Source organism: Pelmatolapia mariae, linkage group LG7 (genome assembly GCF_036321145.2).
Source record: "Pelmatolapia mariae isolate MD_Pm_ZW linkage group LG7, Pm_UMD_F_2, whole genome shotgun sequence".
Classification (NCBI taxonomy): Eukaryota; Metazoa; Chordata; class Actinopteri; order Cichliformes; family Cichlidae; genus Pelmatolapia; species Pelmatolapia mariae.
Window position 1 is genome coordinate 52,066,979 of NC_086233.1, and position 16,936 is coordinate 52,083,914.

The following is a 16,936-nucleotide window of genomic DNA, read 5'->3' on the forward strand; positions in this document are numbered from 1 at the left end:
AACTGTTTATGGATTTATTTCCAGGTGTCTGGAAAAATGATCAGATTGATCCAGCTGTAAAGCTAAAGCCATTAAATTGTCCAACACTGACAAAAACTTTGTATCTTCACTCCCTTTTTTTCCACCATAATGGTGTCACTTGTCTCTTACTGGAGAATAAACCAAAGAAGACAGTGCCTGTGGGAGCTGGCTGGATTACAGTTGGCAGAGACTGAGAGTTGCTCAGAGGAAGGTTTTGAGGTAAATTGCTAGTTTGCTGAGAGAAACCACCATCTTCCAAAAAAAACAACAACAACAAAAAACACAAGCTGTTCATTAAAAAAAAAATACTGCACTGTAAAATAGATTATAATCATAAAGCCTGTCAACTGCTGAAAGTCATTTTTGAGTCAGCAAGTCAAGTCTGATTAAATTTTTGTCATCAAACATGCAAGACTGAGAGGAGAATAGGATAGAAGTTATCAGCAGGGTCGAGCAGGATTTAAACAACTTACTACTAGTGTTGTTATGCCACTCTTCTGTCTTTGAATGAAAGTTTAAAAAGCAGTTTTGAAAACAACTTATTTTCTCTGTCTAACATCAGCTGGTTAAACCAGTAATTTCTTCACTGAACTCTCTGCTGATGCACTGTGCTGCTGGCCAGAGGCCCACTAGAGATAGTCATAAGAAGGGGACTAAATAATATTAAAAAATCTTGTTGAATCTTGTTGCTTCTATTTCAGACTTTGTTCACATGACTTTTGCGCTTTTAGTTGATTGTTTTCCTCGTTTTTGTGTTCAGATAATGTGTAACGGAGGAAATCGGTGCAATCACATTTTCAAATAGTCACCTCATCAGTTTTCTTCATGACAAAAATTGCGCATTCAGAGCATAAAGGGGAAATTGCTCAAACTCTATATTTCAACAGTTAGTTCTCATCAAATAAAGCTGCTTGTATTTTTGCCTTCGCAGAAAATCAGTAAAAATGAATTAGCTAATAAGTAGGTCTTTTCCGTCTTACATCACTGAGAGGGAAGTATATTGGGGGTTTGGACTCTGGGTGCTCAACAACTAATTTCAAGTCCAGTTTGGAGAAGGGGAAATTAAAAAACAAACAAACAAACAATAAATTAAATTAAAAAATTTACTTGCAAACCAACAGTATTCAGTAGATTTTTGACAAATATTGCAACAAGTGTCAGTCCTTTTGCATACAGGATTTGCACTTCAGGGCCACCGTAGGATCCTGCTGTACTGCAAATCAAATCAGTCTGTAAAGCATTGTCCCCAAAAATACACACAATATCCCAAAACAAGTGACATGAATAGATTTTATTTGTGAATAAATTTCACAGAGAACCCAGGCAACAGGAAAAAAGACCTTTAATACTAGTTTATCTCAGGAAGTCCTTGGCAGGTAGGTTGTTCCAGCAGCTGGAATTCTTCTTCTTCTTTTTTACACTCAGGGTTTCTGGGTGTCATCTTCTGTGGATATAAGGGCTCTGTGGACAGGGGCACTTTTTTAATGGGGTGGTACAGGAGGGAACTAAAAACAAGATAGGGTACTCAGTGTTCCAAAAACACTCATGTGCAACCCTGTGTCCTATTACAGATTTATTACACAGAAAATAGTGACATGCAAGAGTTTAAAACAGTCATTTTGTGTTTTGTATAATTGTTTTTCAAAGTGTAAAAAGGGATTTATAGCTTAACCTTTAAACTATAGTAGATCATAAGCAGAAAGTAGAACAACAACACCTTAAATAAAGTGAAAGTCCATTAAACCTGAACTTCTATGCTCTCTTCCAATGGTGCTGGGCACTGTAACGCTGCTCCAGACCAGTGGTGTTGGTGGCGCTGTGGACACGCCCATGTTTGTGGGCCGCATACCACATGTTGGACGTATTCCTCTTATAGCCGAGTATATTATCACTCTAGCTGTATATTCAGGCTATATTTGCTGCAGAATGCCTCTCGGATCTAAAGATACCTCCTTACCGATATCATCGATGGACAAAACTCCAAAGCGCCTGGAAGCTTTTGTGCGCCACTCCGCACGATTCTGTTGTATGTTTTAAGATCTATTAACTTTGCAGCCTGCGAGATATACATCATGTGAAATGCGTGGAGGCAACCTGTGGTGAAACTTTCGAGTTTGGTGCATTTGGGGACAGGCATCGCCCAATGAATGAGCGGCTACTCTGACGATGCTGCCCGATCGTCGCCGGTCGACACGCCCCCAGCATGGATACACCGAGCAGGAACAGGCGCTCGGGAGACACGCACTATGCTGGAGACTGTTTGAAGCCGCGATGGGAGTTAACGCATCCAAGTTTCTAGACTTCTTGTTCTTACCAGCGTCGTTGCACTAAACAAAGACTTTGGGTTTCTGTTGTTTTCTCTCTCGCTCGCTCGCTCTCTCTAAGGGGAGGTTGTCTGCATTTCTGTCCTAGGCGTTTCTTGCACAGGATGTTGATGATATTGGAAAGCCGGGTAAGATCATAAAGTCAGTTCTCTCTGATGAGAACGACCTCCTCCTCTCCACCACCACCACCACTACACAAAGGGAACCACGGAACAAGTACTTTTTCGTTCCCTCTCACGGGATCATTTTTATTTGATTTTTTGTGAATGTCATTAAGAAGCAGAGGGGGCTCTTTCAAAGACAAAATGGATCACTTTGCAGCAGAGTGCCTTGTTTCAATGTCCAGTCGTGCAATTGTTCATGCTCCTAAAGGGAATAGGGAGATTAAACCAGAAATCCCATCCTCCTCCAAGAACGGGGAGGAAATTAAGGAGCCTTTGGTGAAGGATAACTCCTCTCTTTTTGTGGTGGCGCGGATTCTGGCGGATTTTAACCAGCAGACTCCCAACAGTGTTGCCGAGCAGGCAAAAATAAAGGATGAGAGCATGCCGAACCTTAGAGATGATGGAAAATCTGCCACACCTTCCACCATCTCCGATCCTTCGCTCAAACAAAGAGGCAAAAAACCGAGGGGACGAACTGAGCAAGAGCCGCCTCAGAAAAAGCACAAATGCCACTATTCAGGTTGTGAAAAAGTTTATGGCAAATCATCCCACCTCAAAGCCCACCTAAGGACACACACAGGTCAGTTTCATTGGGTGCATTGGATGTTTGTTGCTGTGAACGTGGGTTTCCCTTATGTATCTGAGAACGGATGGGATGATTTAAAACACTGAGATACCAAAAGTGTGGATTCTCGTACATTCATAGCGCTATGTGTACAGAGGAGGTGATTGCTGTGTTTCTAGTCAGTGACTCATAAATATTCACCCACGGATCCACCCTGAATGGATACTATGAGCACATTCAGTTTAGCAGTGGCCTGTATAGTTTCATAATGCAGTTGTGTGAACTTTATGAAATGTCCTTTTAATTTCGGTTGCGGGGGTTAGAAAACAGTGCCACTCCCACTCAAGTCTCAGAGCTTTGTGACGGCTTTCCTTTAACCCCCCCACCTTACTCACGCACACGCGCGTGCGCGGGAGCACACACATACTCACAAACAAACCCCACCGCATGGAACACTGTGTTCAAACTGCAGCGCAAATGCAGAACAAAATTACACAGATCAGATTTCGGGCGTTCTTCTGTTCGCTTTAATTAAAATAAACTTTGGGTTGTGCCACGGCAACACGAGAGTCGAAACCCTACAAAATACAGCCTAATGTCCCCATTAGAGAATAAGCCAAGTGTGCAATAAATAAATGTGGGCATGCTGAAAGTTTGCAGTCCAGCAAGTGCGCCGTCACACCGCTGAGAGAAACGCTTGCAAATGCGCTCCGGATCGGCAGTTTGCTACCTGTGACCTTCCCAAAGGATACCTCCACATCTGCGCTTTGCATTCCGCAGAATAGGCTACTGAGATAGTGAAGGATGTAGATCGACTCAAATTGGGGGGTTGATAAGAGCTGTGCAGTAGCCTGTCTGCCCAAAGCCCTTTGTTGTGATGTGCCACACCCCCGCTAGACAGACTGCCAGCTGATCTGGCCAGCAACAGACTCAGCTAGTTGAGCCTCGACTGTGGAGCCTTTGCTTTTCCCCTCCTGCTCTGTATACTGCAGTTCATCATCTTCTACACACATATCGAGCTGACAGACCAGAAACAAAACAAAACCTTTCTCACAGGAATCGCATACAAATTTATTGTGTGAACTTGACTCATCTCAATAATCGTTATGAATAGAGAAAGAAATTAAACCAGAAAATTGAAACTATGTGGAATAGATGACACCCCCCCACCACCACCCTTATCACTAGACTTACAGGGTGTGGGAAGAACTGTACATCTGAAAATCAGGCTAAAATTAGGCACAGGTTGTGAAGATTTATAAAATCATTTGCTGTTGTCATGTTGCAATCAAGTTTTCTAAAATTGTTATTGAAAATAATAGTTTTTATTTATCAGCTGCAGGTGGTGGCAACTGTTGTAGTAGCAGTATGCAATCAGTGTTTGTCAAGGGAAGTTAAGAGAGTGAAACACAGATTTGGTGCATGCATATGCATAAAAAAGGGCTCTAGCTTTTTCTTCAGTTGCATCCTAAAGGAAATGAAAGGTCTCTCTACTGATGCACTTCTATTGCTGTCACTCAGCCCTGTCCTTGTCCTTTTGCCTATTAGCCATTTCCTTTCTTTTGGGATTCACTCCCCTATGGCTTTGTGATTGGTTTGCAGTCTATAATTTCTTATAATTGGGATGGTTTCTGCTTATTTTACCGGATAGTTAGAGAGCGTGAGTCATCTCAGTTAAGCTGCCTTTTTTCTCAGCCAAACTTCCAGCAGGACTCTCAAAGAGCCAGCCTTCAGCATTCAGCGGTGCTTCTCCTGAGCCCAAACCATGTGAGTTTAGTGCAGTTTCATTGCTCCGTATTAACCCTGCCCTTGTCTCTGTGCCTATTAAGCATTTCCTTTTTTCGCCTGCCTTTCTGTTTGGATACACTTCGGCGTCTGGCTTCACGATTGGTTTATGTCCCATAAATTGTGAAAATAATGACTGTTTCTGCCTGTCTGATTGGATAGGCCCAGAATGTGGGTCATTTGAGTTCAGCCGGGATGCCTCAGCCAATCTTGCAGTGCTTTCATAGAGCCAAAATCTGGCAGCGTGCTTCCCTTCAGCCCCTACTAGCAGAGTCAAGAGAGAATGGATCCCAGCCCAGTCAGTTCCTGCCAAACACCACTATCTAATTGAGGAGGAAAACACTGTAATAGACACCAAACAAAGAACCGGGGACAAGACGTCCTTACTTGACTCCTGTAACGCCCAAAGCCTCATCATCCCAGCTTTTGCATTTCTTATGAGTCTTATTCGTTAGCATCTTAAGAGAAGATGAAACCTGTAGGTTGTTTTTGTAAAGCAGTGTCTTCAGCACAATTCCATAAATAGGTCAAAACAAATCTTCCCCTTGAGTCACCATCATTTTTTATCATATATTTACATGTTTTATGTGTTATTTTATGAATGTCATTTACATACGCTTACTTATACAGTTTATAGTAAATGTAATTAGAGTTTAGTGTACTGTAAATGTAATGTGTTTTTGTGTCTTAAACAAGCTACATTAGCTATGGAGCCTGTTTTTCCTCCAACCTGTAAGTTTTTAGGACTCTTTAGACGAGCCTTTTGCGGCCACTCCAGTTACACTCATAAACAGTATACTGAGCATCCCTGAAATAACTGTGATTGGTTTCATTAATGAAAACTGTCCACAACAAGGCCCGTGTTACTCAGTGTGATGTTTGGGCTTTCATTTACTGTCTTTGTGTAATTGTTTGTCAGTAGATTATGTGGTCACTGCTGGCAGTAGAAAAATTTGCCACTCAGGGAGAGCAAAGATGTTCTTGATCCCCTCAACGGAGATTATGAAGGGTTCATTGTAGGTTTCTTTTGAGACTCACTGTCTAATGCAGCAGACATCGAGGTACACACTGAATTTAAATTGCTCATTATGCTGCATTGAGTTGTATGGTGAGGAATGCGCAGCAGTTTAAGGGTCAAAGGTGACCAGACAGCTTTTTGTCTGATCTCCTGGTGCAGGAGGTGGGCCTTTTCTGTGAAACATACATTAGCCCTGCAATATGGAAAATGAAGTCATGTAACACCGATGTACATATATACTATTTACGGTGTAACATTTGAATTCATTCAAATTATTTCTTGCATTCCTTTTCCTCTTATTTTCATGTTCTTTCTGGCTTTTTAGCACCTTTTTTTTAAGAGTGATGCTCTATTTTCTAAATAGTGTGTCTAATAGTGTGTCTTGCTTCCATAGAGAGTACATGATGTTCTTTCTGAAGCCTCATTACTCTGTTGTGGTCATCTCACCCAGACTACCATCAAAGGAGAGATGGGCCTTGACTATTCTTCGGCAATAACAGCTCAGACTTTCTGTGTCCTCCACAGCTGGGTCGTACAAAAGGCCGTCTTGTAAGTGTAGAAGACCTATTCAGAATCTATTGGAATCACAGGGAGGAACAGCGTCAATATTCCTCAAAGACAAAGAGTCTAATGCCATATTTTACACTTGGATTGATGTTTTGTCTGAACCTCTTTTGTGTTCTGTTGGAGTATCTCTAATACTGCGAGATGGCTGCAAAGCGTGCCCTAAAAATTAGTGGGAGCACCTGGTAGACCCAGTTATTCATGCATGCTGTCTATTTTCAGTCAAATAACTGTGGTTAATTACGCTTTTTAAATGTAAAATTATCCCAAGTTCCGCATGGAAAAAGCAACAGGACTCTCTGATTATATATACAACTTCACTGCCAGTGGTTTTATATTTGGCTGCACTTTTGCACAGAGTGCACAATGTTCCTGTGTGGCTGGTGGCATTGATGAGGTAGCAGGGTGGAGATGGGGTTTTCCTGCTCTTGCTTGGGCCTTAACCTTGGCACAGAAATCGGTAAAAGCTCTACTGGGGCAGGTCTGTCTGTCTACCTGCCACACGGCAGGATTTCCACCATTGCTCCCATTTGAGCTCTAATTCTGACATGTAATAAGAAGCTCATGCTTCAGTCTTGACACAAGTTTCCATTTGTCTCCATCCAAATGTTGTACGAGGGATGTGGTGTAACAAGCTACTTCAGGTTCAAATTGAAGCTATGGGATGGATTGCCTTGATGTTATGATTCCCTTATGGTAAAGCCTAAAAAATCTGTGGCTTTTCCTGTCGTGTTAGCAGCAGGTTTAAATCTTTGTTTTTGAATTCACTGTCGCAACTTAACTGTTTGGTATTAGATTCGATTTGGGAGATTTGTATATTTTAGTTACTCTTTGTTTCAAGGGTCCTCTTTTCATTTAGCACCATAAACAGGTTGAAAGTATCGTTTCTCCAGTGTTTGGTCAGCTTTACTGCTTTATTTTCCATAGTAAGTAGCAAATGTTCAATGCCAATATTTGAAACCATGACAATATAGTACTGCTGTAATAGTGTACACATTGTTCTCTAATGATTAGCATGTTAGCAATGTCAATTTGACAGGAATTTACAGATGCAAACATTCAAGTGTTTGTTTTTTCTGTCGTAAGATTTCAGAATGGCATCTCTCCTGCACAAAATGTTGTTGCCTTATAAAGGTCACATGTAGGACGGTATGTGTCCAGTAGAAATAAGGAATCCTGTCTACTAGGGTGTAAATAAAACCAAAGTGGAGCCACCATTTTCTCTGTTATTCTGCTGGTGCAGTGTTTCTGCTCCATGGAAGACATTTCCAAGGCATGCGCTGGCGCACGTGCTGTCCATATGCTATCCTGTATATGCACATGTAAAGCTGATAGTAGGATACTTCCTCGGTGTTGACATATAAACCTGATTTCACTGTGATTAAGCACCCAGGCATGCATAGAGGACAATCATAATACTGAAAGGTCGCTGTCAGGCAGTACCCTGAGCTGTGCTGCTTTCAGTGGCCCACAGAGCTTGTGTATTCTTTAGTTAGCTCTGGAGTAGCTCTATAAAAGCTGCTCTGTCTGTTTCCCCAGCAGCCCCTCCTGCCCTTTTCCAGCCTGAAAAGCAAAATAGGTGCTGAAGCCTTCTGTGTTGCGAGGCCGAGCCCGGCCACGTCTTGTGGTGTGGTGTTGATTACCAGCGGCAGGAAGAGAGGGATACAGACCTGTGGAACACTGTGCATTCTTCATTTTTTCCCACCTCCACCGCATCTCGCATGTGAGGGAGGGATCTGTAATGCAAAGACAGAATATACAGTGCGGCATGGTGGGGGTGGGGTCAGTTACCAGGATATTCACTGTCAATGCCCTCCATTGATGTAGGTCATTTATTCAGCTGCATCTGCATCTAATCTGATTAACGTCTGAAGGGCTGCGACCTCAGCGGCAGAACCTGCTCCTGTCAGCCTGGCACTTGCAGTGTTCTGTATGAGAGTTAGACTCTGAGTGCGTCCGCTGCGTTATATTAATCGCAGCTTGAATAAGAGAGGAATGGCTGTGAGCTAATGTCAGAGGAAGTGTTTTGTTTCTGGCTGTGCTTCTCGCTACAGTACATAAGGTGTGTCCCCTTTCTCTGCATGATAAATCAGACTTGTGGCAGACCATATCATCATGGGGTGTGGTCCCTGGGTGCAAAATGAGGAGTATTTCATGGAGTCTTTTGAGAAGGATGGCCTCATCAGTCACTGTAAGACATGAAAATATTTCTGTCCCGCTCACCATAAGAGCATCAGGCATTATACTGGGACAGTTGGTATTATCTGTCTGTCCTCTTATTTCAGTGTGGTGGGGCCTCTCAGGATCTAGCAGGGTTGTAGCCCTTTGTTTGATGGTGGTTAAGGATGTCTGTCTCAAATGAGCTATAGTGTGAGACTCTATCAGCAGAATAAGCTGGCACTGTACCGCGTCTATGCTCCCACCTGCTTCTGTGGACCAACTATAAACACCCTTTAATGGCAGCAGCTGTTTGCATGTTGTCAGTTTAACCGTTGTTGTTGTTGTTTTTTTCTTTCTTTAAAGATAAGTAGGTTGCCTGCAACATATCAAGGCGGCAGGTTGTTTTAGCATGCACTCAAGGCTGAAAGAGAGTGCCCATTCCAGCTAATTGAGGCAAATCTGATGAGCTGCTGAATGCAGGCAACCCCTCCCCGCTTTTCTCTTAAACAGTTAAGAGGATGAAGTAATGTATAGCAAAGTGTGTGCAGGAATCAGATGCTTGCACTCGACCCCTGCTACATGTCTCCGTGTGAACGTCGGTAGCCCGGCGTGGACCGAGTGGAGTGAGTTACGGTTAGTACTTGCAGCCTGTCTGATTGAAATGCATTACAGGAGTGCTTCTCCTGCTGGAAGAGAGTCTGCTGCTATTGTTCACAGCCTGACAGCTATAGGCCCCACAAGGATAGGCACGCTATTCAACCGCGAGCAAGGTCCCTCTCAATGACGACAAAAGATGATAATACGTTAAATACTCTTGTTTTTGAGCTTCTCCTGACAAGCTTAAGCTGATTCTCGTCACAAGCACCTGACACACCCAGAGGTCCTTTGTTGCTCCTGGTGACTTATTCTCGTCTGCAGCAAACTCTGAATGGAGTCGTCTGAGAAAACATGTTTTGATTTTCTGGTAATTTGTCTGTTCTCTCACTCGGGTACGGCTGTAATTTTTCATAGACTAACATTCACAGAAACAGTTGGTTTGATCTCAAGTGTGTATCAGATCAAGAAGAGTCTTAGTGCAGACCACAGAAATTTGTAAGCCTTTGTTGTTATTTTTGCTAAAGCGTTGCCTGCATATACCGCTTCGCGAACAAAAGAAAGGAGGAGCTGCAGGAGCCTTAATGTATATTTATTGTTCTGTGCACACATGTTAGTGTTTATATCGCCTTGGCACATGATGGTGTGTGTGGAGGGAGAGGCTGGGCACACTTGGGTTAACCCTGTCTGCTCCAGTGGTTTATGCTGATGAGGGCCCCAGCAGTCATTTTAGTACTACCCAGAATCCCCATCAATGGCTGTCTGCTGGCAGCAAAGATGGCTTCTGGTTGTTTTCAGGTCATACTCTGTTGTAAACATGGATCCAAATTATAGGATTGTGCTGAGCCCTACCATTGGAGTTAGTGGTGTCCCATTTCATGTTGCCAAGCTGGCTGTGCCACCAAAACTAGCCTTGAAGTGAGGTGGCTCCAACTGTAATGAGCCGTGATCTACAGCAAGGCTCCATACTTTCTCTTTGTGAATTATTTGCCTCTGTGTAGGTGTAAGGTGCACCTTGTTTTTCTTGTAAGCTCCCTGAGAAAGATATTTCCTGCTCTGGTTCTCGCTGTGCAGGCACAGTTAACTTCAAGGTGATCTCTGATGTATTTTTCCCCCTCCTCTCACCCTGCACAGGTATTTAATCTAGTTCTCTTATAGCAAGTTCAAATGAAGTTTGCACATGTATGCCGTGTGAGTTTGGACCATGCCTGAGGACACACCAGGAATGTTATCTCCTCTCGGTCGGCAACTGAGCTCAGTTTCTCCACTGCGGTGCGCGTCAAGAAGAGATTTGATCTTTTCTTTTGCAGGCAGCATCCCTTACACCGGGAAGTCAGATTCCATTTCTCGTAAACATTTCTCTTGAAACCAAGGAGCCCAACTTCTCAGATATGAATGAGAGGAAGATGGAGGGAGAGGAGCAGAGATGAGCTGTTTATTTACTGACCCAGTGGACTCGCAGAGAACAGTTATATAACAAGAGTACCTGTGACATAATCTCATTGCCTTGGAGGGGGGACTCTTGTGCTTAGTAGAGGTACAGTTTGCGTGCATGATGTATGATGTAACTCATTTTATGGGTAACTGGGTCACTGTGTTCGTTAGGGAAAAGCTTCCCTCATTACCCACCCACCCCCCGCTCTGCTCGCCCTCTACACATTCGGAGAAAGACAAACCACACCCTTGGCATGGCATGATGCCAGAGATGGGATAACCAATCGGTGGGTCCTGGCGTCACAGTCACTATGGTGCTGTGCTGTGACAACACTGGAAGTAGATAGGAAGAAAAGCTGGGTAAGCGGAGTAGCTTACCGCATTCTCCTTTCTACAGAAATGCTGAGTAATAGCTGCAGTCTATTGAAAAATTCTGAAAAGTGACATCCTCATATCACACAGGCTGATAGGCTCTATCATTATTTCCACTCATTATGAAAGCGTTTTGTTCCCTAAACCATCTCAATGTTAGCAGAATATGTTTACCAGCTTCATGGAAATCCCAATCCTGGTGTTACGAAACAACACTTAATTGGGGCGTTGCATTCTTTTCCTCTATGGAAGTTGATGTTTCAAGGCTGGCATTAAAGCAGCAGGTTTTTCTTTTATATTAATATTCATATTGTTGGCTTTAAAACTCAAAGCTGCTCAGCGAGAGGTGAAAATGGGCACCACGTCTTTCTTTCTGCCCTTTCCAAGAAGTCACGGAGCTGCAAATAATTTGACCCATCTCAGCGAGTTGCTGCTGGATACCTGATGCTTCCACTACGCATTACTGTATCAGGGCAGATAGACTGGATATCTCAGTCTGGCTCTCTTGTGTCTGGTTAAATATTAATGTTGCCAGATCCGTTACACTGCTTATTTAGCTTTAAGCAGCCTGCAAAACTTAGCTGTGCTTTTAGGCCAATAACTAATTATTTTTCAAGGCCGGGTTGCAGCACTGCTCTCTTCTTTTGGTAATAAAGCATTAAATGAAATCACTCCATTATGAGCCATGTCAACCAGATGAGCGCCTCACTGCTTACTTTGTCTCCAGGAGCTCAAACAAACACAGTCGCGTCGTTTTTTATACATTGTAACGCTACATCACGCACGAAAGGATGTGTGTCTTTGTTAGCTTTGCTAAAAACTATAAATAGTTGCTATGAAAAGGGGACAGGGCTGTGTTTTGGTGCGCGTATGCAAATGTATACATGTCAGTTACAGTGTTTAAATATACTGAGCCTTGTGTGTCTGCAGGAACTATAGTGGGCAGGGCTGACTGAGTTTGTCTGGAGCTGAGGTGAGGCGTCAGAGGCAGGAACACAGACCGGACTGTCTAGACTTGTGCTGTCTGTCGGCGTGTTTTGTAACCATGCAGTGTATGGGGAGGTGGGGAGGTGGGGGGAAGGGACTGAGACTTGTGCACCGAGTTCTTGTTGTTGAGACTCTCTGGCATCAGGTAGCATTTGAGTGTTTGATGCTTAACAGCACTCTTTCCATTGTGGCCCAGAGGGAAACCACAGAACAAAGAAATCATTTGGCAGCCGTGTTGTGATGTGCCACCTATAAACATCCACGCATCTCCTTCCATCTTTTCCCTTTCATACTTCAAATCCCTGCCATGGGCGTGCACATTATGATTGATTATTCTTATTCACTAGAAAGAGCCTAACCATTAGAAGAACACATCCTGCGGTTTCCTTTCACTCTGTGAAGCCAAGCTGGTAAAATTAGACTGCTGGATTTCACTATTGTTGGGCAGGAGCTCAGTAAAATGGGGCTAAATGGAATATAGTATTGACCAGTAGATGCAGGATGCTGCATTTAGGTTCACTGCATACTGTTTCCATATTGGTATGGTAGGAAAATGCAGGATATATTGCAGTATACTGTACCATATGGCCTTGAGTATATTTCTGTCAGAGCCCACTTTTATTGGCTGTTGGAGGAGGGGGAAGGTTGTAATTTCCCATGTGCCGAGTCACAGATAGTTGCATGCTAGAAAATGGGCTGGGTAACCAGTGTGAGCGTGATTAGCATCTGGAGCTTAGATAATTAAACTGTGGCTGCTCCTCCAGTACTCTGCCAATTTGTAGGTGATTTACATCCAGGTCTTATCGCTCAAACCTCTTCTTTTTTTTTTTGTTTGTTGCATGTTTCTTAACGGTTTGAAGTTATCTCTGTGGCTTTTAATATATTATGGAATAACCTTATGACTGTTGTTCCAGGATGAGTCAGTACTAGCACTGTGGTGAGCTGTTTATTATGTGGCGAGCACCATTTGTGTCACCAGAGTGCCGAAATATGCACACTTCATCATCAGTTAGTTTCATTTGATTTGAATGAGACTCAACAAAGCCTCTGGTACATGTGAAAAGCCCCGTTGCATTAACATTAAACTGTATTTAAAAGGCTAACAACGTAAGCATTGGAGCGGCTTCGGCATGTTTCGACTCATTTACCACAAATCACATATCCTGTAAAAGCCCGACCCACTGTTCGCCCATTAGTTTTTAAAAGTATTTTCATTTCGATTCTTTTGTGTCGACCTTTACAGCGACCGCTGGCTCCTGTTTATTTCACTACAGTGGTAAAATCAGCATGCGGAGACTTGAAATGTGCTCGAAATAGCAACTCCATCATAACGCAGTGATCCCATCAAGTTATGCTTTGGCCCGAGTTACAAAGTTTGTGTTGAATTTTAAAGACGCTGGAAACCACAAATGGGCTTGAAAACATGCAATCATGTAAAACAGCAACTAGGCTGCTGGCAGGGTGATGTGTATGGGCATAAAACCATGGACTCGTTCTAAAGGATGAATGCAACCACCTTGAAGTCACTCACTGGTTTCTGGTTTCTTGATTTATGGCCAAAAGACTAGGTTTATGACCATCGCCATCTTGATTTTCCTGGAGCCATAATTTCTTAGCAAGCTTGATCAGCATACTGCATATATAGACTATATAAATGCAGCACGTAAAAAAATCCTGTCATTTCACTCACCTGAAATTCTTAGAAAAGCAAGCCATATTATATGTCAGCTTATTCCTGCAAAAGGCACCAAAACTGCAATCAAGGTCAGCCGGTGTTCTGGGAATCCATCCTACCTGCCAAACCATCCTACCTTTGTGAATGTGACCTACAAGTATACTTTAACAGCTAAAATTTAGTAGCAAATCATCCTACCTTTGTTAATCTCAGCTAGAAGCATACTTTAACAGCTAAAATTCAGTGGCGAACCATCCTACCTTTGTGAATATGAGCTAGAAGCATACTCTGACGGGCAAAATTAAGTGCCAAACCATGCTACCTTTGTGAATGTTACCTACAAACATACTTTAACGGGTAAAATGAAGTGGCAAACCGTCCTGGCTTTATGAATATGAGCTACAAGCATACTCTGATGGGCAAAGTTAAGTGGCAAACCGTCATACCTACTTAACTTTGTGCTGGAATTACTATGTGACAGCAGAAATGTGCATAAACTACTTACGGTAGGACATTTTGCCAAAGTAGGATGGTTTGTCAGAACACCGGTCCAGTTCATGTCTGAAATTAGCATAGATGAGACCTAGCAGGCTGCTGTGTGCTACTCCTGCCGGTATCAACACTACTGTCAAAGCAGCTACAGATCTAGCTTTAAGCCTTAATAAAATCCAAAAAGGTGCATTAAAAATGATCATTTCATCTCTGAGGTTGGGTATTTTTGCCATGAAAGTCTACAAGAATTGACTGTCTTGTGATTATTTGGTGGTTTTTAAAAGTATCGTTGGTTTCATTTTCTAAGCCCTAGTGGCTGGTGCTTGCATGAAAACTGGAAAAATGATCAACTGAAACTGTCTTTAAAAAAAAGCACAAATGTGGATATGGTTCGTCTGACGCTCTGCCTCTGTTTTTGCAGGAGAACGGCCTTTCCCATGCACCTGGCCCGACTGCATTAAGAAGTTCGCCCGCTCTGATGAGCTGGCCCGCCACTACCGCACCCACACGGGGGAGAAGAAGTTCGGTTGCCCCCTTTGCGAAAAGCGCTTCATGCGCAGCGACCACCTGATGAAGCACGCCCGGCGACACTCAGATTTCCAGCCAGGAATGCTGAAAAGACCCCACGGCGGCAGCTCCACACGTCCCAGCTCCCTCAGCGACTACAGCCGCTCAGATGCCTCCAGCCCCACCCTCAGCCCAGCCAACTCGCCTTAAACTGAAACCCGGTCGCACTTTTCTGCCTCGAGACTGTGAGGCCCGTGTTTTCATCATAACACTTTTGTTGCACAGTTGTCAGCTACCCCCCTTCCCCACCCTCCCCTTTGCTATTTCTGCGCTTGCTGTGGTGTACCATAATGTACATAACTGCTTATTGTAGTGCAATTACTTGCGTGATCCTAAAAGAAGATAATGCCTTTCCCAGATGGCAATATCTGCATTCAGTCTGTGTGTTTTTTTGGCTTCTGATCACGGCTACTTGTTAAATGTACGGTCGCAGTCAGCTAAACAAGGTCTAGAAGAAGAAAAAAAAACAGACACCCTGGCAGATCTTCGAAACATTTTAGTTTTGTTTGTTTGTTTATTTTTGCTTTTATTTTATTAAATTTATTTTTGATTTTTTGAAAGGGTTAGGAGAAGGGGTACACACACACACACCTCAGGATTGAAGACAGTTGTGATTTCTGTAAGACCACAGTACTAAACAGTACTCACATTGACTGCACAATATACTCATCACTTTATTCTGAAATTCAACAGGGGTTGAATTTTACGCCCTGCTCAGGGATGGCCTTGTTAGCTTGAAAGAATGAACACGGTGAAGAGAAACATACAGTACATATATAGCAGCCTTACACTCAACACAATTTGCACTCTTTGTTTTCTTTTTTCTTCTTTTTTTGGCTCTCATATTTGAAAAAACTAGCCCCGCTGTCATGTGTAACGCATACACAAACATTTGTTTTCTCCCTCGTGTTTGGGGAGGGGTTTCATATTTAATGTGATTGCTGTGTAATAATGGAACAATCAGAAAGGCCCCGCCACAGAAAACAAAACCCAAATCTGTTTCTTTTTTGCAATGTTAATATCTATTGACATTACACTGGGTTAAATATGTACTGCATGAAATGGTTGTGTGCAGTGTAAACTGTGTGAATCTGCACTGTAGAAGGATTGGGTTAAGAGTTTTCTTTGTATTTATGAAGTTAGAGAAACGTTCCAACCACAGAGACAGTCAAGTTTCAAAGCAGCTGTTCATGCTTGAAAAGGAAGAGAGAGAAAAAGAAAAAAGAAAAAGCCGCCTCATCAGCCTACATTTCACTCAAAATGGACACAAAGGGACTTAAGTTGAAACAAGGTTTAGCCATCTCTCAAGCACATCGGAAAAAGTACCAAAGACAAGAATGAATGAAAGCTTTTTATTCAGTCCTGTAAGCCACCTTTCACTGAGGCCTCGAGCTGCTGGTTGGCAGTATCGCAGGTAGAGCCAGATGCCGGCTCACTTCCCTCCTCCTGGCTCTGCCTTTTGTGGCTTCCCTGGAGGAAACAGCTGCACCCAAAAGAAGCAATTCACAGCCTGCAGGAGGGGTGCTCGCATGCCATTCCCCAGGGAATCCTTACTCATCTGGCTCTACCTGTCCTGTCAAAAACCGGTAAAGCTCCGAGCCTGCTAAATTGCGTAAGGTTGCCCGACTTGTGGGTCAAATGTAGGCCACCGTGTTAGGCAGGCCTGAGCTGGGCTCTGCTGTGACATTGCAACATTGAGTACAGAAGGAAGAAAGCAGCTATCTGCTGTAAACAGGCAAGAGAGGGCAGGCCCTGATAAAAAAAAAAAAAAAGGAGAGGTTTATCATGAGCTGAACAGCACAAAAGAGGAGACACCCAGTCGCAGACAACCCCCATTTCCTTCTCTTTCCCCAACTCCCCTCCTCCCACCAACTGTAGAAACAGCCAGCAGAAAAATGGCTGTAATTAGTGGGCTGATCCAAACTATAGGATAAGACTAAAAAGTCTATGAACAACAGTTCTAGCAGTGTGGGTGGGATGTATCCAGCTCCATCCCGAGCACAGACAGAAACCCCTGCTGCTGAGGAGTCAGATTTCACAATTCCAAGGAGGACGTAACAGCTCCAAAATTCATAAATCGGAGGTCTCAAACAGCTGCTTTCAAACTTCTTTCTCACAACGAGGGGGGCTTTTTAAAAACTTGTTGTCAAAACATCTGAACCAAAACGAACATATCAGCAAAAGTCCAGTGCTCACCAGCCTCACATCGTCCTG

At 43.3% G+C, this 16,936-nt stretch overlaps 1 protein-coding gene and 1 long non-coding RNA gene across 2 annotated transcripts; one reads left to right on the forward strand and one right to left on the reverse strand.

The window, feature by feature from the left end:
* Positions 1-1,110: 1,110 nt before the first annotated feature.
* Positions 1,111-2,083, reverse strand: LOC134631379 (uncharacterized). Its single transcript, XR_010094390.1, has 2 exons — positions 1,979-2,083; positions 1,111-1,482 (listed from the first exon to the last, which is right to left on the reverse strand). It is a non-coding gene; the product is annotated as an uncharacterized LOC134631379 (long non-coding RNA).
* Positions 2,084-2,254: 171 nt separating this feature from the next.
* On the forward strand, positions 2,255-15,176 carry klf13 (Kruppel like factor 13). Its single transcript, XM_063479635.1, has 2 exons — positions 2,255-3,089; positions 14,577-15,176. Exons 1-2 carry the CDS (start codon positions 2,612-2,614, stop codon positions 14,870-14,872), a joined length of 774 nt encoding a protein of 257 aa, XP_063335705.1. The 5' UTR covers positions 2,255-2,611; the 3' UTR covers positions 14,873-15,176.
* Positions 15,177-16,936: the final 1,760 nt, after the last annotated feature.

What these genes read in the sequence shown, in the direction of transcription:
- klf13 (XM_063479635.1), top strand. Translation starts at nt 2,612, where the DNA reads ATGTCATTAAGAAGCAGAGGGGGCTCTTTCAAAGACAAAATGGATCAC. An exon ending in CCACCTAAGGACACACACAG is followed by an intron (nt 3,090 to 14,576) that starts GTCAGTTTCATT and finishes CTGTTTTTGCAG; the next exon opens with GAGAACGGCCTTTCCCATGC.